This window comes from Protopterus annectens, chromosome 6.part1 (genome assembly GCF_019279795.1).
Source record: "Protopterus annectens isolate FY-2018-M chromosome 6.part1, PAN1.0, whole genome shotgun sequence".
In the NCBI taxonomy this organism is placed as follows: Eukaryota; Metazoa; Chordata; order Ceratodontiformes; family Protopteridae; genus Protopterus; species Protopterus annectens.
Window position 1 is genome coordinate 66,492,234 of NC_056738.1, and position 23,348 is coordinate 66,515,581.

The window sequence follows — 23,348 nt, forward strand, 5'->3', positions numbered from 1 at the left end:
GGGCATCTGAAAGTTCAAGTCTCCAGCTTCAACATGTGGCATCACCTCTTCAGCCCTGCCACGTCCTTGAAGCAAGCACCCCCAATGTCCCTCACTCTCCATAACAACTCTCAAACTCCTAGAACAAAAATGCTGGACAAAACCAGAAAGAATGGAGGACAAAGGCCCAAAATCATGGACACATTTTAAATACTGCTTGTATAAACTTAGAACGTTATTAGAATAACTGGCTTTGCATTAGCAAGAATTTCCTAAATGATATGAACTCTGAAACTGAAATATTAGCTATTTAGTGACTTCAGACCTAAATCCATCCATCAATCTATCCACAACCCCTTTCCCATTTTGCACACAGAGTTGGGGTGTTACTTCAACAGTGGCAATCATCTAGACCTAAATCAGAAAATCACAAATTTTATTAGGAAAAGACCAAAAATGCAAGTCAAAAACCTGAAAATTCTGAGAAATTCTGGACAGTTCAGAGGTATAGTCTCCATCAAAGAAATGAAATGGGACATATACAGCATGTTTTTTATGAATGTATATGTCTCCATATGTACTGGAAGTGCAACACATATCTCACAAAGCCAGTGTGCCAAACAGTCACAGCCCTTAAGACTAAACAACACACCTGATACACTTGTAATAGGTGACTCTATCGTCAGGCACACTGACGTCCCGCTCACCAGGCTGAACAAGGAGAGGGTCACGGTGAGCAGCCTGTCGGGCGCTAGGATCCGCCACATAACACAAGCACTCAGGTCACTCCAAGGCAAGTACAAATATGACTCAGTCATTGTCCATGCTGGTGTGAATGACCTGAGACGTACCTCCCTGGACTACATGAAAAAAGACATAAAGGAGCTCTCTGAGCATGTAGCCCAGGCCGGTATGACCCTGACCTTGAGTAGCATCTTACCCTCACCAAGAATGATGCCACAATATGAAGACAAGATGATCAATTTCAACAATTGGCTTAAGTACTGGTGTCATTCAAAGGGGATCCAATGCCTGTCAGCTTGGGATGATGTGCTCGACAAGCCACGATGCTTCGCTAGAGACAGCTTGCACCTGTCACCCCTGGGCTTTCGGATATTGGCAAAGGCTCTTGCTACCCCCATAGTGCCTTTTTAGGCAAGGCTCAAAAGACAAACCCACCTCCATAGGTATCACAAGGGATAAGAAACTAAGAGTAATGCTACTCAACGCCAGAAGTCTAAACCTCAAGATGCACGCACTCGAAACTCTCCTTAGCATGGAGAACATCGATATCTGTGCAGTAACAGAAACCTGGTTCAGGGCTCCCGAGAGCACCCCAGCACTACCAGGTTATACCTCATACCATGCTTTTCGGCCCCAAAACTTGGACCGAACCACAAAAGGAGGGGGAGTATCGATATTCATCAAAGATATCCACACCTCCAGGTTGGTGGCAAAGCACGAAGCATCAGAGACTATCCATGTGCAACTAACAGTGGGTAAAACTGCCTTCCAGTTTATAGCCTGCTACAGACTACCCTTCCAAACCCAGGAACCCCACTCGGCCTTCCTGAGAACACTGGAAAATATGAAGGTCTCTCCAAACACCATTATATTGGGCGACTTCAACTACCCAAACATAGACTGGGAGCATTACTCTAGCTCCAACACCCTAGCCCAAAGGTTCCTAGAATTTATAAACTCAAATGCTATGGAACAACTTGTTACCACTCCCACAAGAGGGGAAAACATACTGGACCTGATCATCACCAACATGGGGACTCTATGCTCCAGACCAGAAGTGCATCCCTCACTGGTAAGATCAGACCATAAACTAATCTCACTGGATATTCACATCCCGACCCCACCCCTGCCCAGAAAACCACAGTGAAAAACTTCTAAAGCAAATTTCACACTCCTCAAAACTGAGGTGGAATCCTTCAAAGCCCCGGCCTGTGGAAAATACGGCCCAGACCAAGCAGAATCCTTTATAAACGCATTCTATGAACACCTTCAGGAATGCATGGATCATGCGATCCCAAATAAAACCAAGACCCAATCCTCCAAAGGCAGACGTCCTGTCTGGTGGACCCCAGCCATAAACAAACTATACAATAGAAGGAGGAAGCTACTAAATGATAGAGCAAAATCCCAAAAAGGGAAGGCATCACTGATCAGTATTAGCAAAAAACTACGGGCACACATAAAATTGTCTAAGGCCAGCTTCGAGAGAAAAATTGCACAGGACACTAAGGATAATCACAAAGCTTTCTTTAGTTATGTTAGGAACCTGGGTGGTAATTCCCAGATATGCTCAGAATTAGTCCAAAATGACAAAAAATACACTGAACCCACAGACATTGCGAACATCCTAGCTGACAGGTTCAGCGCAAACTTCTCCCCCCCCCCCTCCCCACCAAAAGGGCAAATATCTATCCCAGCAGGGTGCTGCCCCCCTGACATCTCAGATGCTCAGGTAAGAGCCGCCCTCTCCAAAGCAAAAAACACAGCATCAATGGGACCAGATGGTGTCCCGGGCTGCATCCTACATGAACTCCAAGAAGAGCTAAACCCAAACATAAAACTAATGTTCAATCTCAGCCTTACTACAGGATATGTGCCCAAAGAGTGGCGTACAGCAACAGTGGCCCCTCTCCATAAAGGTGGTGCCTCAACGGATCCTGGAAACTATCGCCCCATAACCTGACTAGCTTGGTCTGCAAAGCTATGGAAAGGATCATCATGGACCTCATAAATAAAGATATTGGGGACCTACAAACACTGGATCCTACCCAGTTCGGCTTTGTTAAGGGCAGATCCTGCCTCTTAAACCTGGTTGATTTCTTTGAAACAGTCACCAAGGCCATTGACGAGGGGAAGGTGGTCCACACAGCCTACCTGGACCTCGCAAAAGCCTTCGATACAATACCCCACTTGGGCATTATAGATAAGCTCACCAGCTTAAATATAAACCCCTGTGTCACTAGATGGATTGCAAACTGGCTCAAGGACAGAACCCACATGGTTAGAATTGCTGGAGCCATGTCAGACTCCAAACCAGTTACAAGTGGTGTCCCACAAGGCTCAGTCCTGGGACCTCTCTTGTTCGGTATATATTTCTCGGAGGTACAGGCCAACACGGAAGGACTGTGGCTGACCAAGTTCGCAGATGACTGCAAACTGGGCGCCATAATCGACTCTCCAGCCGACACAAGCATCCTCCAAAAGGGCCTCATAGAGGCGATCTGTGCCTGACGTATAAAGCCATGTCCAACCTGGAATTAATGGACATGCTGCACCTCAGAAAATCCAAATCCCATCGAGCTACGCACTCGAGAGACTTGAATCTCAGCACTGAAATAAATAGGAAATGCTGGAGGGACAGATTCATAACCCAGAGGCTCCCTTCACTCTGGAATAAAATCCCAGTCCAGGTTAGGCAGAGTCCCTCACTGACTCTCTTCAAGAGGAATCTTGATGAGTGGATGGGAGATCGTAGGTTTACCCCGGGTATCACTTCTGTGTCACTGTTAGACAGAGGCACAGTATACTAACCTCGAAAAAGGGCATAGCAAAATAAATTTAAAATGGGTGGCGAAAGCCAAACACATTCTGGCTAGACTTATAAATGCCCTAGGGCAGATAGCCTAGTATGAACCTATGAACCTATTAACTATTTTTTTTCAGACTGTTTATAATGATAATTTTCAGTTAAAGTCTTTAATTTTATTCAACTCTCCTATTCCAAACTGTGTACGAAAAAAAGACACTAAAATCCTATGGTCACTATTGGCAATTTCACATAAAATCATAACTATACACTGGGAAAATGAGGCTTCTCCTACGTTCAAGGAATTTGAGAATTTAACATCAACAGTTGCTCATATGGAAATATTAACAGTGAAGAACAGAACTAAAAGATCTACTTCTTACTATTACTCTTGGATGAAAGTACTAGAAATACTCGAAAAGATCAATGAAGATACATCATCTTATGTTTCTAACTCTATATAATATAGAATTTCAATGTTATTTGCATAGACACCAATGTAAATAGTTATATAATGGTTTGAAGTTAGTAATGTTTTAGAATTGTAAATATGTTATTTATCTTTATTTCATGTAATGTTTCTTAAGACTTCTTATTTGAAATAATAAAAAAATACTTAGTAAAAAAAAAAAATGAAATGGAGTGTGTGTGTGTGTGTGTGTGTGTGTGTGTGTGTGTGTGCACACACAAACAAGGATTTCATCAAAACCAATTTATTAAAGATACAGGCAGTCCCCAGGTTACGCACATCCAACATGCAGACAACCTATAGATACAAAGGGGCTACCGCACTGTCGGAAATAATGTGAAAAAAAATTAAAATCCTTAAAGTTGCCCAATTCTTTGTGTGTGAGAGATCAAGAGAGAGTGAGAGCAATGTGTGAGTGAATGCATGTATGAATGAGCAAGTGACTTTGTGTGAGAGCTCGGAAGAGAGTGCGAGCGATGTGTGAGTTAATGCATGTATGAATGAGGAAGTGACTGTACGTGAGAGACCAGGAGATTGAGAGCGATGTGTGAGTGAATGCATGTATGAATGAGGAAGTGACTGTGTGTGTGTGAGAGATCAAGAGAGTGACAGTGATGTGTGAGTGAATGCATGTATGAATGAGGAAATGACTGTGTGAGAGAGACTGGGTGAAAGAGCGATGTGTAAGTGAATTCATGTACAAATGAGGAAGTGACTCTGTGTGTGACAGATCGGGAGAGAGCAAGAAAAAAGTGCTAGTAAATGCATGTAAGAATGAGGAAGTGACTGTGTGAGACAGACTGGGTGAAAAAGCGATGTGTGAGTGAATTCATGTACAAATGAGGAAGTGATTCTGTGTGTGACAGATCGGGAGAGAGCAAGAAAAATGTGTTAGTGAATGCATGTAAGAATGAGGAAGTGACTGTGTGTGAGAGATCGGGACAGAGTGAGAGGAAGTAAAATCTCTAAGATATGGCCACTCATGACTACATCTATCACCTATTTATCTTTTGCTATGATTGAGTAAACTTGGAAGAACCAGTTCCACCATGGGTAGTCCTTGACAGTAGTCATGTCTACGGCTGCTTTGCTGTTGAAGTTACAGGAAACTCATCATAGCCTGGGGAAGCAAAACTGGCAATTTGGAGAGTCTGGCTCATTCTGCATGGAGGCACCATCTTCCTAGAGAATTGGATAGGCATGAAAGAAAAAAAGGGGAACACAGGACATCATAAACTTCCACAGTAGTCAATGCCTATTTCCTTTTTGAAAGTCCTCAAATAGATCCTGGGAGTCCTACCCAAAAAAGAACCTATCCTCTGAATAGGATATCCAAGACAACCTGTATAAGCTCATTAGTAATAGGAGAGCCTGAGCTGCAACATCCTGCATAGGAACATTTCTGAGCCTGCTGCCTCTGCCATGGCATCAGCATAATCAAAATTACAGCATATTACATAGAATTTTTCTGTAGAATCCATGTTAAGTCTTAACCAGTCACTCCTGGATCACAGATTTAGGGAGATCTTCCAGCTTCTCTAGGTCCTGATATAGAAGGAAGGAGTGAAACGTGGAGAGGTAAGACAATCAGTTGAAGGACTAGTGTCCCAAAGTTGCAGAGGTCAAGCCTTCCAAAGCCAAAGAGTTTTTTTATGGTGGTAAGGAGCTGTTGTCTCTGGGGCCTATACAGGACCTAACAAGAGGTAACAGTCTGTTCTAGGATACTTAAACAGGATGTCAATCCATGCCTCTGAGAGTTACAGAGGGCATCAATGTCCTCAGAAGTAGAGAAAGTGGAACTTGGATGCTTCCAGGAGGCCTAAAGGGTAACAATTTGATATTCTGAGAGTCATTAGGGTCAGTGCCAGAACAACATGTCTAAATCAGTGAAACTGCGGGCTTATGTATATCACATACAACACTATGTTCTGGAGTACTCCCTGTTCTCTGAGATATGGTGCTCTCAGAGCTGGTGTAAACAAGGTCAAGGGTGAAGGGGACTTGTCTGTCAAACTGAGGGGTGCAGTGCGCCCCTGCAAAATAACTTTAATGGAGAGCAGTGATGTTTAACATTTGCCGTTCTCCTGTACTTTCAGTTATTTTTTTCATAATTCCAGGGTTTGCACTTATCAGTCTCAGAATTACAATAAGGAGGTGAAATAAAGAACATCCTTGAGTACAGGGACCAAGTGTACTCATCTTTTTTTTTTTTTTTGCCAGGATAATGACAGACCCATTTCTGGGAAGAAGACAATTTACCCACAGGACAGTCTCCATAGATTTCATTAAATGAGGGGAAGACTTTTCTCTCACCTGTCTCACAAATAAGCACCATTTGCTCATCTGAACTCCCCTTCCCATAAAACTGCAGCAAAGAACCCTCCCTCCCCAACTCTCACTGGCAGTTCATGTTCACACAATGTAAAAGGAGATGGGCAATGGGATTCTGATGCCTTGAGAAGAAATGATTGCTCGAGGCAGCATTATGACATGAAAGGCTGGCACCAGGTCTGGCAATGTTATCAGGCCCTTACTTCTGAAGGTCTATGTTGCATCCATCAGGGGGGCTTAAGCCATGCACCCAAGTACCAGTAAGCACTACAGCTGCACTAAGACTGAAGGAAGTATCTTCAGTCCTGGCCATCAATTCCTGCAAGAGTTAGGGGTAGGCCTGGAGAGAATTAGTTTCAGTGCTGCACAAAACCATTAAGTCCACACTAAGGGATTCAAACAATCACTCCTGGGGAGCAGGTAGAGTATGAGCATGCCTCAGACACACAACTGTAGGCATGGTGGTGTAAGTATCTTGAAATGCACCTTCAAGATGTCTACCATGTAAGTATTTTTCATTATCATGGTCCAGCAGGTTTAAGTTGACCCTTCTTTAGTCACAGGAAAACTGGTAGTAGGGTGGATCAGTCAGGCTGCCTTGTAAGTGGACTTTTCAAAAGGAGGAGGATATGGCCAGCATACAGTTTCATATTCTTTCACCTTTCATGCTTCTCCAGCAACAGTGTGGAATGCTTAATGTTCAGTGTTTGTATCACTCAGACAGACTACCTAGGAGCTTGTACCACACAGTCAGTCAAAACACCATTCCTAAATCATCCATCAAAATTAATTTTAAATACAGTCAGCATAGATGGCTGTCTAACTTTTCATGGAAGTGAGTTTTATTGTGGTATCTGCCCTATATTTAAAGGTTCTAACAGGGACCTCAACAAGAACATTGTTATTCCTGGTATCTGTAGTGAGTGATATGAAATTCAAGTCAATAGTAGCAACTGACACTTCATTTCTGAGATACTAAATTTATGCTACCCCCTGACTAGCCTTTATGGAACAGAATATAATTTCAGTTCTCTCAGTCCTTCACTATATTTAAGATGTCTAACCCTGGAGACATGCCTAGTCATATTTTTTTTATTCTTTCTATTTTTTTTTTAGTGAGGCTGAATTACATGACCAGATATATCCTCAATATTCCAGACAAGGTAATATTAGTGACCTATAGGGTAGGATAGGAAACTTTTCTCCTTACTACAAATGTAAAACAAAATATCTTTCAGAATGCCATAAAAAGAAGTTATGTTCTTACCATAACGTTCCATGTGGAGTGTTCATCTCGCCTTTGTTTTTACACACGGGTTCGGAGCCGATCCTCGGCTCCGAGTCGGCCGCATAGCAAAGCTCTGCATCTAAGAGAAGCTCGAGACCAGGCTATATCCCACAATCCTCCCTGCCATTACTCAGATCTAGTTTGCAAGCAAACCAGAAAAAAACAATAACCCTGAGGTATTAAGGCTACATACTGCTATAAAGGAAAAAATTTAGAGACACCATCTCACTGACAACCAACTAGGGGTAAAGAAAGATACCCGGAAGAGGTAAAGACATGTGGACCAGACTCTAGTCCTACTCGTTCTTCCAAACCGTGAGGGAGGGAAAGGAGCGGAATGTAAAAACAAAGGCGAGATGAACACTCCACATGGAACGTTATGGTAAGAACATAACTTCTTTATGTGAGAGTGTTCAATCTCGCCGTTTGTTTTTACACACGGGTAGCGTCCCTAGCTCCGTCACCCTGAGTGACTCATGGAAGAACGTTCCTGAGCACAGTGGAACCAAAGGATGTCCTGTCTTTGGAGGCTTTGTCAACCCTATAATGAGTGATGAAAGTATGTGGTTTAGACCACGTGGCTGCTGCACAAATCGTGTCCAAAGGCAGGCGAGCTGCATGAGCCAAGGAAGTGGAGACGGACCTAGTAGAATGGCCTTTTGGTTTGGTGGGTAAGGCCTGGTTTGATTTAGAATACACAAAGGCTATACAATCAGTAAGCCATTTAGAAAGAGTGCGTTTTGTAACTGCCATGCCCTTTACATTATCTGCAAACGCAACAAAAATTGATCTGTTTTTCTGTAGTCTTTAGTCCTGTCTAAATAAAATCTGAGTTGCCTGTGGACATCTAACTTGTGCAACATATATTCCAACTTGCTGGTATGTTTTTTGAAGAAAGTAGGGAGTTCAATGGATTGATTAATATTTATGACAGAGCATACCTTAGGAAGGAAGGACGGATTTGTTCAGAAGAAACTCTATCTGGGTGAAAATTTAAGTAAGGAGGTTTAATAGACAGTGCTTGCAGCTCTGAAACTCTCCGAGCTGAAGTAACCGCTACAAGAAAGAGAGTCTTCCAAGACAGAAATTTCAGGGGGCAAGAAGAGGCTGGTTCGAAAGGTGGTAACATTAGTTGTGACAACAACAAATTTAAATTCCATGGGAATAAAGGGTCTCTGACAGGAGGTCGAAGATGGAAGGAACCTTTCATAAAAGCTTTACAAAGCCTGTGGGACATGATAGAATAACCATTCTCACCAACATGGAAGTTGGATATGGCAGCCAACTGCACTCTTAATGTGGAAGTAGAGGCCCCTTCATGGAAAAGGATGGAAAGAAATTCTAGGATTTTATGTAAAGGAGCAACCAAGGGGTCCAAGTGTTGATTAGATGCCCAGTACACAAAGCGTTTCCATTTACTGTTGTAAAGTTTTGTGGTGGAAGCCTTATGAGAGGCAACCAAAATGCGCTGCACTGCCGGAGAAAGAAGATCAGACCTGGCTAGGCGGGGAAGTGGAGCAGCCAAGCTGCTAGTTTGAGGGATAGAAGAGACGGGTGAAGAACTCCCGACGAATGCGTCAGTAGATCTGGTACTGGGTCCAGGATCCAAGGTTCCTCTGTTTGATGGGCTCGAAGAAAGGGGAACCATATCTGTCGAGGCCAGAATGGGGCTATGAGTATAACTGTCCTTTCCAGTTTCATGGCTTTCTGGAGAAATCTGGGAATCAAGGGGATAGGTGGGAATGCATATAGGAGACCCGGGGGCCAATCGTGTATCAGTGCGTCCCTGGGGACATCCCCTGGAGGGGGTAGAAGGGCAAAATAGCTTCTGCATTTGGTATTCATCGGGGAGCCGAATAGATCGCAGCAAGGCTGGCCCCATTTGCGGAAAATTCTCTCCACCACTTGTAGTTTGAGGGACCACTCGTGAGGTAACAGGATGGCTCTGCTCAACCTGTCCGCAATGACGTTGGATGACCCCGGGATGTGCATTGCTATCAGAAAGCGACCCGTGGACTCTGCCCATTGCCAAATTCTCATGGCCTCTCTGCATAATGGGTAAGATCTGGTTCCCCCTTGTTTGTTTATGTACCAGACTACAGACATGTTGTCTGTCTGAACTGCTACTGTCCCTAGAGGTAGGAGGGTTTGAAAGTGTTGCAACGCCAGGAACACCGCCCTCATTTCTAGAACATTTATGTGCAGGTTGTACTCCATGTTGGACCATTCTCCTTGGACTGTTCTTCCCTGAAAAAGTCCCCCCACCCTATCAGGGAAGCGTCCGTGGTTATAGTGGCTGTCGAATTTGGTAGAACAAATGGACGACCCATAGTGAGGTCCTGGCTGGACACCCACCATGAGAGGTCTCGTTTGCAGGAATCTGTTATCAGGATCTCGTACTTTAGGGGTAACTGTTGGAACGACCACTGCGTGAACAGTAGCCATTGGAGGAGTCTCATGTGCAGCCTTCCCATGGGAATCGCAATCAGGGACGCTGCCATGAGACCCAAAACTTTCAATACCAATTTGGCCGGGGCTTTCCTGCATTGCAGCAGACGAAGAACCTGTTCCTTGAGGGATGAAGCCCTTACTTGAGGGAGCTTTACTAATGTTAAACGGGTATCTAGGTCCGCTCCGATAAATGAAATATGCTGTGAGGGCAATAAGACAGATTTTTTGAAGTTTATGGAAATCCCTAGGTGGGAACAAAGGTTGACTGTATAGTTTCTTGCTTGTATGAGGAGACGCTCGGTGGTGGCAGTGAGGAGCCAGTTGTCCAGATAGGGAAACACCCGGAATCCTAGACATCTCAAGTGAGATGCTACCACTGCCATGCATTTGGTGAATACCCTGGGGGCTGAGGTGAGCCCAAAGGGCAGGGCTCGAAATTGAAAATGACTGACTCCCAGCCGGAAGCGCAGGTGATCTCTGGACGGTCTGGCCATCTTGATGTGGTAGTACGCGTCCTTGAGATCTATTGAGCACATCCAGTCATCCTGTAAAAATGGAAGGATCGATTGAAGCGTGACCATCCGGAACTTTTCCTTCTTTACGAAGGTATTGAGATTGCTGAGATCCAAAATGGGTCTCCAGTCCCCTGTCTTTTTCGGAACTAAAAAGAACCTTGAGTAAGTTCCGGATCCTTTTTGGTCCGCCGGAACTGGCTGAATGACTCTTTTTTTGAGCAGCTTTGAAATTTCTATTGCTGCTTGGCCTCGCAGACGGGGTGGCACATCTGGAGACCTTCTGTGTTGGGGTGGAGTTGACATAAGGGGTATTTTGTATCCTCTGGTTACAATGCTTTTTACCCAGGAGTCTGAGGTGAGAGTTTGCCAGGCCTGTGGGTATAAAGCCAAGCGACCCCCGACTGCCTCCAGAGCAGGACAGTCGGGCCTCCATTCAGGAGTGCTGGAAAGGCTTACCAGGGATAGTATCCCTGTCGCCTTGGTACTGCGGACACCCTCTGCCGCCGGGGCGGCGTCTTCCATGTCTACCCCCCCTCTGCCTCTGGGGGGGGGGGGTTCACTCTGTGTGGCCTGGAAAGATCCCTGAGTTCTACGGAACCACATTTTTCCACCTCGTTGCCCTTTGGGGTACGGTCTGGATGGAACGGAAAAACGGACTCCGACAGCAGACAGAGTCTTTCCTTCTTGCTCACACCGAGTTAATGTCTCTTTCACTTTGGGCCCAAAAAGAGTGGCACCATCAAAGGGGGCGTTGGCGAAAGAAGACTTGAAGGCTTCCGCAAAAGAGCACAGCCGCATCCAGGATTGTCTTCGTAGAGCAATCGCTGAAGCTGCGGCCCTACTCGACCCTTCAGCCGCATATGAGATGAGCCTCATGGACGAGTTCACTACGGAGGTAAGGGTGTTAAGTTGTGCTGTCACCTTATCTGAAACAGCAGCATCTGTGTTACCCTGGAGGGTATCTCTCAACTCCTTGATGAGATCCCTCTGTAGTCTAAAATGTGTCAAATAGTTTAGCGAACGCATGGAAAAAGTCGCTGAACTAAAAACGCGCTTCCCGTATCTGTCCATAGTCCTAGAATCCTTATTAGGAGGATGAACAGAAGAGGAAGACTCCGACATCTCCTTTTTAGTGGCTGCTGCCACCACCATAGCATCAACGGGGACTCCTTTTGTTAGATACGTCTTGTCCTGGGGGGCAGTAATAAATTTACTTGGCTTTCTAGGGACCGGTTCCACTGTGTCCGGTGTCTCCCATGCCCTTCGAGCAATTAATTCCATTAACTCATCGAAGGGCGGAGTAACCCAGGAGGTAGAAGGTTGAGCACCAAATGCCTTCAGCAACACTGACTCGTCCTCAGTGGGGGCTAGGGACTGCCAATCACCCCTCTGTTTTAATATCTCCAATATGTCCGCAAATGAGACATCTTCGGAGGGTGATTTTGGGGACCCCTCTGACTCATCCAAGTCAGTGTCAGAAGTTAAAGATTCCTGTGGGGAGTCTAAGTGCCTCCTCTTGCACAATCTTTTCCTCGGGACCTCATCGGAGGGGGATTCCGGTGAGGCCTCAGAGGAACAGGGGGCATCCTCTAGGGATGGCTGAGACAATGGTGCTCTGCGCTTTGGATGTGTCGTGGGCTCCTTAGGGGAGGGAGAAGACGCGTCTGATGTAGTGGTTGTCTGTGTAGACAAAACCTTCCTCATGAGGTCAAAAACCCCTGAATCTCGGGCCGAGGACTCTCCCGGTTCCGAAGAACATGGAAGAATCTGAGACACGGGGCCCATGGGTCTTGACCCCGAGGACGGAGCCGAGCCGATCTGCGCCGAGGCCCCGAGAGGGAGAGTCGTCACCGAAAGGTCGGTACGACTCTCGGTCACGGAACCAAGGAGAGATCGTCGACTCCGAGACTCACCTATCGGTTCCGATGGAGTCGAGGTAAGTGGTGTCGATCGTGCAATGGACGGTTTCGGCACCGATGGCTCCACTATCATCGGCTCATCCTCTTCCGGCTCCGAAGACTGGATGGGTCTCGAAGGAGGACCTGTTGGAGATAAAGGGAGGCCTTCTAGTTTCGACACCAACTGGGAGGAAACTGCAATCAATTTGGAAAGAGCCGAGTTCTCCATCAGTTTCTGCACGACACGATCCACATCAGTATCAGATAATGGTCTGGAAGAACGGGTCGAAGGAGCCGAAGATGGCACCGACCGAAGAATCGACGGTGGCGGTAGTTCCGACACCGGTTCCAAGACCTGGGGCTCAGTGAGAGACAAACGTTCGACGCTCGGCCCCGAAGTCTGTGGAACCGGCGAACGAACTCTGGAAGATGTACTCGGAGCCGATGACATGGGCTCCGACATCTTCGACCCCTTCGAAGACTTAGAAGCCTGGTCCGACTTGTCCAAGGCTTCTTGGAAAGCAGGCTTAAGAAGCCCCCTATCAATAAGTTTCCTGCGTCTATCTGTCATGACCCTCCCACTGAAGGAATAGCAAATGGAGCAATCCTCTTGCAAGTGGAGAGGGCCAAGACAGTAGACGAGGAAATGGTTGTCAGTGATGGACATTTTCTGTCCACACTGACACCTTTTGAACCCACTCTTTACTTTCTCAGACATACTTAAAAGAAGTGAAGGTTTAAATTTAAAGGGAATTTATAGTTAGAAAGGGGTAGGCCCCAAAGGGAAACCTATAGAAAAAGACTAACTATAAACCACACACAAACACACTACAGTAAATAAAATATAAGTATCCACAAAAAAAACTATAGGAGAATAATAACTTTTTAGGACTAAAAAGAAGAAAAAAAGACTATCTTATCTGCTATAACTCCTAATCTCTGGTCCGAGCTCTCTGAAGCAATGTGACCTGTTGCAGCGGCAAACTAGATCTGAGTAATGGCAGGGAGGATTGTGGGATATAGCCTGGTCTCGAGCTTCTCTTAGATGCAGAGCTTTGCTATGCGGCTGACTCGGAGCCGAGGATCGGCTCCGAACCCGTGTGTAAAAACAAACGGCGAGATTGAACACTCTCACATCATCTCCTTATAATAGACAAACTAAAGGCTTCAAACTTAAGTTGACTGTCAAACACAACTCCTAGAGCTTTCACACCTGTTATAAAATTTGAAAATAATTTTCTGATTAACAGAGTATCAGCAATTATTGATTTTAATATCAAAATGGAGTAATTTGCATTTTGCAGTGTTAAAAATACATCATTGGTTTCAGACTGACTACATAAGGCGTCCAACAAGTTTTGCAACACCCCCTTCTCTTTCACACTTGTAACTACAGTACTACATTTAGGAATATCAGTATATTTGCTTGTCCAAATACCCTTGCTAGATGGAAAAGCAGACAAATAAGCCAAACAGAAACAAAGTACAGCACCTTGAGGAACAGCAGCATTGACCACACTTTCTTTTGACAATTTACTCTGAACTCTAACTCTACACATTTGTATTTTCCAACCATTTCTTGAACTTCTATAACAGTACACCAGTTAAGGTATAGGGCTGTCTTAATCTTAAGATGAGGGACCAAATCAAAGGACTTTGAAAGAAACAAACTGACCACATCCACAGGTACACAGATTTCAAAAGAGAGAGCTATATTGTCAAAGAACTCCATCTTCAGATAAGAGTAACCATGAAAAAATGCATGCTGATTAGTACTTACCAGCTGTCTAGATGATACACGAATCACAGACTGTACAACTCTAACAAGTTTTATAGGTAAAGCATTTAACGTCTATGCCTCTAGATGATGTTTAGAACCTCAAGACTACCACCCTTGGGAATGAGTACAACAGACTCCTCTTCCACATGCTTGGGAGATAACAAAGTTCACTGAAAAAAACATTAAGTATGGAATAAGAGAGTTTAAACCTTAGACAAGACAGATTCATTCAGGCCATGTGGACTTGACAGAATTTGCTCCAGTGGACATGACAGCTACCTTAATGTCATCCACAGTAATGAAAGGACAGTTCTTACTATCATTCATATTAATATCATACATCACAGCTGACAATGCGGATAAGTCTAGGAAAAGTTTGCAACAAAGTACATATGCTACTTTTTCAGTTTCTTTTACAGCAGAATTGTTGGTAGACAAACATATACCCTTACTTAAATTTCCTAATTGTTTCACATGCTTATAGACAGCTTTGCACTTTTAATGCAGCAGACAAGCTTAATTTCATACTGAGCTTCTGGTCTTCTAATAGCATTCCTTAAGTACTTACAAATGTCTATTTGTTTTTTTATTACTTACAGATGGAAATCTATAAGTATTCCAAAATGCTTTTTCTTAAACATGCAATTTCTGCAATTACCTAGGCACTAAATCATCAAACCTTAAAGAAAAAGCAAATACATTTCAAATTCTTTCCATAACAAAGTGATTTTTGTTCCCATTAATGCATTCTCCAAGACTGGTGAATACAAAGAAATTATAATTTAAATACACATGCCTCCTGTTTCCTCTCTGCCCACCATTCTGCTATCTGTGAAATCTCACATTATTTCCTTGTAGTACATGCCACATCATCGGGTCTATATTACGAGATCGAAATCCCGTTTCCATGAACACCACAAGACCAACACATATAACGTGAACTACGGTAACGGCGAATGTTCAAAACCGAGAAACATGAAATGTCGAAGTGTCATGGTTGGCCCGTCTGTGGTATAGCTCCTTAAGGTAAGTGTGTGTGATAGTTAGGGTTAGGGTGCGGGTTAAGGCAAGTGCATAGATAGGTAATGTATGTAAGGTTTAGTGTAGGATTAGAAGTAGGGTTTTGTTAACTGTATGTGTGTGGATTATTTGTTTTGTTTGGGTATATGTCTGTAGGGTAAGTGTGCGATAGTTACGGACCTTAGGGTTAGGGTGCGGGTTAAGGTAAGTGCATAGACAGTAATGTATGTAAGGTTTAGTGTAGGGTTAGAAGTAGGGTTTGGTTAGTGTATGTATGAGTTTTATTTATTATGTTTGGGTATGTAGCATGTAGCGCGTGGTGGTGTTGGCCGACTATGACGGTTCGAGATTTGAAAATTTGTGGTTTAGGGGGTTCGGCATATTTGCGGTTCGCGTTATGTGTGTCGGTGTTGTGGTGTTTGATTATACAGGTTTTCGATGTAATATAGACCCCACATCATCTATTACTTCACAGCATCAGTCTGGAGAGTACTGAATAAAGAAGGGGAAGCCACATCTGACATTAACAGTCCTAACAAAACTAACTGGATCACTGCTTCCAAATTCAAATAGGGTCAACAGTTAAAGAATACATGGAAGCATTAGTACGTTTTCTGGTGTGACTTGTTATTTACAGATATTAGAAATAAATGGAGTGTCAGTTGACACCTCGGTTTAAAAAAAGTGTTTAACAAAAGCAAGTCATTGAGATGCCTATTATAGCACAGCATTTAAAACAGATGAAAAACCTCTGTTTAGTAGCTTACTTCATTAATTTTCTAAAATGTGCATTCACCTATTCAGAGTCAGAGAGCCAAAGCCCACTCTGGTAAGAAAAAGGCATAAGGAAGATACCCAGTCCTACTCAGGATGCCAGCCCATGCCAGAATGCAAACCTATGGACAGATTAGTGAATCAATCCAGGATGCTATTGTCTAGACATTATACATCGTGCAGATGTCCATATCCTTGTAATGGCACTATAAACACCATTATAAGTATGTTCAACAACATTTTTCTTAACAGCAGGATCATTGCACAATTCATAATTTTCTGTATCACACTGGCCATACACAGCTACACAGCTGTGAAACACAACCCCATTTACCCCATCTACATGCATCTCATCATTATTCTTAGTAATAAAACACAGAGGAAGTTACGTCAAAAGATATACTGACACTCTATGCAGGCACTCAGTAAAAGAAGACATTCAAAAGTATTATACTGTGAGTCAGTGGAAAGACAAGGCAACTGTGACCTGGCTGTGCCATGTAAGGAAGGCAAACAATGCAGTATGGGAGGATGGACTGTTTTAAAACAATCAGTAAGGCAGACCTCATTAGGACATTTTGAGATGCAACAAGTTTAAAAAACCACTAAGCATTAGCACTGCAAAGAATATCAAGAATTGAAGAAAAAGATTTAAAATGTTTCTTTCAGTGGAACTGCCCTGTAAGTAGAGCTACGATAATTTAGACTTGAACCAGAATACAGCTTTGCCCTCAGAAAACCATTACAATCTGACAAGCCACATAAATCTTATTGTGTATAACTATCCAGAAGTACAAATTTTGACAAGCACAATCTAAAGCACTGTGAAACAATGGGCTCCACTCCGGTTTTCTAAAGTCTGTGCTGAAGATATCTGCCAGTCATACTATTGCTGATCCATCAGATTTAGAGGATTATGACTGGTCTCCAACCATAAACATTTTATTATGTATGTGAGACATGGAGGTCAGGAAATTCACTTCAAAAGCACAACACAGTGAAGCTCCAGAGGTGAGTCTTGACATCCAAGTCAAGAGCACATAGTAAGCTGCTTATGATGGGAGATACACAATGATAATTATTTGCACTGCATGGAGCTTTATCTGGTCCATGTACTACCAGTTATAGGAAAAAAGTGCAAGAGCCCAAAGTGTTTTACAGATCTGAAAGCCATAAAAGACTTAGCACTGCCACATAGACAGAAGGCAGTAGAGGTTTAAAAGCTGTAAAATAATTAGCTGTGTCACACTTTTTGTTTGAAAGTGTACAAGAGCAAAGCATCAAACAGCTTTTAAAGCTGTTTTAGTTTCTGCCACTGCTGTTGTGGCTGCCACTAGCCGCTGTTAGACTCAAGCTTAAGACTAAAGCTTAACAGCATGAAAAGTGCTTAACAAAAGCCTGTCGTTTTCCTGATTTGGAGTGTAACTGCAGTGTTCCATGCAGTATAGAACATTTGTAAATCTATTTCTGTACCTTTATTAAGAGTTGAATTTACATGCGCACACTACCACTGTTAATATCAAATATTTATGAACATCACAAGCTAATTATGTCATTGTTCTGTATGTACAATCTCACTACTGTTTTCCCATCCTATTAAATTACTTGTATAAATATGACTCACTACATCATAACAACGTACCACAGAACAGACAGAGAGGAGAAGAGAATGAAAGAAAGAAAACTATTTCTGATTCTGTGCTGGGAAGACTTTTCAGGTTATTCTTATTCAGCTATTGTTTTGTAAGTTGCATTTAAACTTTAAATAAATTTCACTATCTCCGTATCATTGAATAAACTGAAGTTTCCCTTTCAAATTAGACAATGGGAAATATCTCTTTCTCTTCTAGCAAAATACAACTTTTCATTAGCTACAGCCATACCTGAATTACACGATATCCTAAAATCTCTAGATGTCTCTTTTTCATCACGGCTTCTCCTTTTGGGTGATGTAAATTTCTACAAAATGATTTCGAGTCAAGAAATTCTATTGCAGTTCTGAAATAAAAATGCAGATTGTTACCCTATAATCAAGCAGTGATCCTTCATATACAATTGACAAATGAATCCACACATCTGCTGTTAAGAGTGACAACTCATAAAACGGCACCAAACAAGCATGGCTTCCTCTACACTGCAGTCTTTTCAGGGTTTAAGTGTTACCATTATGTTCTTTTTGGCTGGTCAAGAGTGTACACCTGTTTACTTGATTTTGGTATCATGATCCTTTCAGGTATGGCACATGGCAGAATGTGCACAAAATCCATAATGTATACATTACTGAAATGCAGTACACATACACAAAAGAACAGTACAGTAAAACCATACAGGTACTTGCGTACTATTGCAACCACATTTGCAACATGCTATAAATCTTCATGTTTGACTCAAAGTATGTCTGTTAACTCTAAAAGGTTGCTGTAAAAGTGTTAACTGCTATTGTGGGATATTGTTAATGGGTTTGGAAGCAGAATAAGGGGAACATTTCTGTTTATATGTAGTGTCCTTTACTGACGTCAGGTCATGAATAATACGAGCGACATGCCTGCTCCTTGTCAGTGCGGTCAAGAATGATGGTTATTTTATTGCGGAACAAGTTGTTGAATATGTACTACTCAGAGTGGGAGACAAACTTCATACAGCAAATGAAGTACGGGGAAAAATTAACATGCAGCACTTGCAATCATGGCAATAAAATTACAGTTTGTACATTGCAAATCTAAGCAAGAAAGCGTACATTCACACTCCTACCCTGGATCAGAAACCCTGCATTCCTAGTTCTGATCTTACCAAATGTAAGCTACTGAGGAGTGTATGGGGTGAGTTTTGGTCAGCAATAATCATGAAAAGTACATTTGCCTGTAAGGAGTAGTAAGTAACACATTTCACAGCCTTTGAAAAGCGGTGAGTCTCTTATTCAGACCATGGTGAATTGGAATTTCTCGTAATATTAATGACGACTGTAAAGCAGCAGTCATGTGTGTACTCTGGTGAAGGACACTACATGCAAACAGCAAATTTGCCATGTTTCCTGTTCGTATGTGCAACACAGTGTGACCCAAAATTGGTTAACATCTTACAGTACCCTTCTTCTATTAACAGCCATAGTTTAGTGGAAAACAGTGTAAAGTATGCCACCTCTGAAAAGTGGCTGCGATAACACGTACCACCATACATTATGCATGACAGATTTTGGCGACTGCCTGAAACTGAATTAGCTGCACTGGTGAAACTGCAATTTTCTCTAAAATATGGTCAGCAAGAGGTGGAATTAATATCCTAGGAAGTAGGGTGTCTCCCTCTGTGTGAGAGATTTGGTGGTAAACCCCCTCTCTCCCTAGAGAAAAAGATATTTTAAACATATTTTTGACTTCTGAGGACCATTTCAACTGATCAGCTGCAACAGAACAGCACTCAGTGAATATATATTTGGTAAGTGGTACTACAATCACTGGTAAAAACATTCGTAAAACAGGCTCACTAGTTACATAGGAATACTGTGGAATCTTCTCTTATATCACAGAATGACACCCTACAAAGAAATGTTTTTCCCTATTCTTTTGAATTAATGTGCAGATTTAAAGACAGATCTTGGAAACAACACATTTTTGAATTCACGCATAAAAGTATGTCACTGGCATTCAAGTATGTAATGCAAAGCTGTAATTTAAAAAAATCTTTTGGTCATATCTGACAGCCTACTATCTATCCTACTCTTTCCTGAAGTGGGATGTTTGCAGGAGTGTATGGATTTTACACTCTGTTTTTCTTAATGTAATATAACCTTATCGTCTTGATAGTATAAAATAATTAAAACACCTTTTGGGTAGCACTAGCATACCAATGTGTTTTGCTTAGTCACCTGTATAAAATATTTCTGAAAGTTAATGAACGTGACATACATTAAGTTATCACATAATCATTCTACTGAAGACAAAATCCAAGATTCAGAAAAAGGCCCAGCCGTGAGCAGTAAGGCTGCAGCAAAAAAGAGCCTTTTAGCATGATCACAGAATTACAAATTCTGGGACATATTATCTGCAATAAGGAAAAACTTCAATATCAGCTAATCTGCATGCCTATGAATCATTCGGTGATACCCGGTCCTTTTCTGATGCCCTTGCGGTAAACACCACTGGCAGCCAAACACATCTTGTTAGCAATGGCACCCCCTTGCTTGCTAATCAAGGTGAGCGTAAGTATGGCAGCCTCCAGTACACACACTTACCGTACACTGACCCCCCCCCCAACTGATTACACTCGATACACACAATCGCCCATTCACCCATGTGCGCACACGTGCACATACACCCTACCTATCCCCTAACCCCCTACTGTGACCACCCATGCAGACACAGTACACACACACACATCTTTCATGCTTTTACATAAACTCATACATGAACACACACTCCCAACACTACCTGTCCAATAAACTCCCCAGTACTCAACTCTAATGTGATCTCTCCCATTAAGAGTAATGGGTGAGTACAAACTGTTGGCTAAGTTAACCAACATGGATGTTGGTAAGGATTTATGCAGTGCACTAGTTCTATGAACTGCCTGCCTGTGTAAATCACTTATCGCAGGCATTTTCCATGGACAGCACATGGCAATTATCATATGCCACTCCCCATGAATGCCTCATTAGCATCTGCGGTAGACCAGAGAGAGAGCCCACCATCGTGATACACCTCTTTGAGGTAAGCACCATGTTAGGGTTGTCTAAGAAACAAACAGCTACTGCCAGTGATAAAACTGTCAGTACTGCTTCTGAATCCTGGCCAGAATCTAGGAAACAGACTAGAGTACTGTGTGTGTTGTATCTTTCACAAAACTTACAAAGGATATAAGACAGAACAGCACAGTTTTTGCACGTAAACTCAGTTCTTTCACTGACAATACTCCTGGGAGTTTGGAAGCACTAAAAGTCTAAAACAAAATGGTCTGTACGTTAGCATCATATAGGTTATCCAGTCTGGGGATTAGCATACCCATCAAGAGTCTGTGCTGACAAGCTGACTAATATTAGTAATTCTGATTCTACTACTATTAATAAAATGATTTAGAACCTCAGCAAATGGTTGACTAGTTATTTCAATGAAATTAGATTATTCAGTGACTTTGGGAAACATTTACATCTGAAGATAACAAAAGAATAGTAAGTACAAAACCACTGCTTAATTATACACATTCTGGCAACCTTAAAAAAAAAAAAAAGAAGTTATGTTTTACCATAACGTTCCACCAGTGTTGTTGATCGTCATTCATTCATTACCGTTGGGAATTGGTTCCATCCTCGGAACCAAGCCGGTCTTTTACCAAGCTCGCGCCAGCCCTAAACTCTCGAGCTAAGATTTTACCGACAATGCCCTCTTCCATGTTACCTCAGATCGAGTTTACCAGATATCAGTAAAGCAGAGCCCGTCTCTGGTCAGAATAAACCTACTGAACAGCCATAGGACCCAATGCGATCCCCCAGGAGCCTTTGGAGGGGGAAGGAGGGTGGGAAGTAATGAATGAATGAAGATCAACAACACAGATGGAATGTTATGGTAAGGCATAACTTCTTTATCTGATGTTGTTAATCTTCACTCATTCCTTACCGCTGGGGCAGAGTCCCCAGCTACCTTTGTTCCTGGGAGGCCATTATGGAGGAATGTTCCTGAGGACCATTAAACTGAAGGATGCTCTTCTCCTGGAGGCCAAATCAAATTTGTAACGAGTGATGAAGGTATAAGGGTTGGCAGAAGTTGCGGCTGTATAAATGTCATTCAAGGAGACTCTTGCATGAAAAGCCTCAGAAGTGGCTACTGATCTGGCAGAATGGGCACTGAGTCTAAGGGGAAGAGAGATATTACTTTTGTCATAAATGAACGTGATGCAATTTCTCAACCATTTGGCTAAAGTAACTTTTGAGACAGGACTCCCCATTCTGGATCCTGAACTGGCTACAAATAATTGGTCTGTTTTCTGAAAAGGTTTTGTTCTGTCTAGATATAAACAAAGTTGTCGATGCACGTCTAATGAGTGAAGACAATACTCCCCTCCATTAAAGTAGTTAGGAAAAAATACTGGTAGGTCAATTGTCTGGTTAATCGATAGTTCTGAAATGACCTTGGCCAAAAAAAATGGGTTAGTTCGGAGTGATACTCTGTCTTTATGAAAAATCATGTAGGGGCATTTGATGCACAAGGCTTGAAGCTCTGATATCCGTCTGGCTGATGTGATGGCTATCAAAAATAGTGATTTCCATGACAGGAACTTTAGGTCGCAATTTGAGGCAGGTTCAAAGGGAGGTCCTGTTAGAGACTGCAATACCAACAAAAGATCCCAAGGTTCTATTGGTTCCCTGAAAGGAGGTCTGATATGGATAACACCCTTTAAAAACATCTTGCAGAGTCTGTGGGACATAAGGGAAGATTCTTTGAATCAATTATGAAAATTCGAAATGGCAGCCAAGTGTACTCGAATAGTCGAGGCTGCAACCCCTGAATCAAGATTTGCAAGGTATTCAAGATTCACAGGAATTGGGGCTATAAAAGGGTCTAAATTCTTTTTCTGTATCCATATGAGGAATCGTTTCCATTTGCTGAGACAAATCCCTCTGCTGGATGGTTTATGAGAAGCCATAAGAATATTACGCACTGAGGAGGTGAGATTACTCTGCCTGACACTCACTGGAAGTGGAGGAACCAAGCTGTCAGCTTGAGACCGGGAATGTTCGGGTGAATCAATCCTTGCGGGTGAGAGATCAACTCCGGGGAGGGATAGGTGAGGCCGAAGAAAAAGAAACCAAACTTGTCGGGACCACATTAAGTCCTGTTTGCATCTTTGAGTTATTCAGATCTAGAAGGCCAAAGGGTGTCGTAAGGGGGACCACTGGATTAGCAATAACTATTGCAGAAGCCACATGTAGACCCTCGCCAGAGGTACTATAGTGACTGATGCTGCCATAGAGCCTAGAAGTTGAAGTACTGATCGGACCGGGGATAGGTCTTGACAGAGTATCATTCTAACTTGGGATCTTATCCTTTGTAGCCTGTGATCTAGTAAAGATGCTAGGCAATTTTTCATGTCTAGGACTACACCTATGAATTCTGGAGATTGGGATGGAGTTAGTTTGCACTTCATCCAGTTTATTGATATTCCCAGGTGTTCAGCTATTTTCAGAGTATACGTAAGGGTATGTTCCAGTAGACACTTGGTGGGGGTGATGAGGAGCCAATTGTCCAGATATGGAAACACTCAAAATCCTTGAAGTCTCAAGTGAGCTGTCACTACTGCCATACA

The 23,348-nt window shown here is 42.8% G+C and overlaps 1 protein-coding gene across 1 annotated transcript in view; it reads right to left on the reverse strand.

Annotated features, from left to right (window-relative positions):
* Positions 1-23,348, reverse strand: part of FASTKD1 (FAST kinase domains 1) — an 881,671-nt gene that overhangs the window by 42,470 nt on the left and 815,853 nt on the right. The window contains exon 13 of the mRNA XM_044075492.1: positions 17,939-18,053. Within this exon, the coding sequence (XP_043931427.1) occupies positions 17,939-18,053 (115 nt within the window). The remainder of the gene's footprint in view (positions 1-17,938; positions 18,054-23,348) is intronic.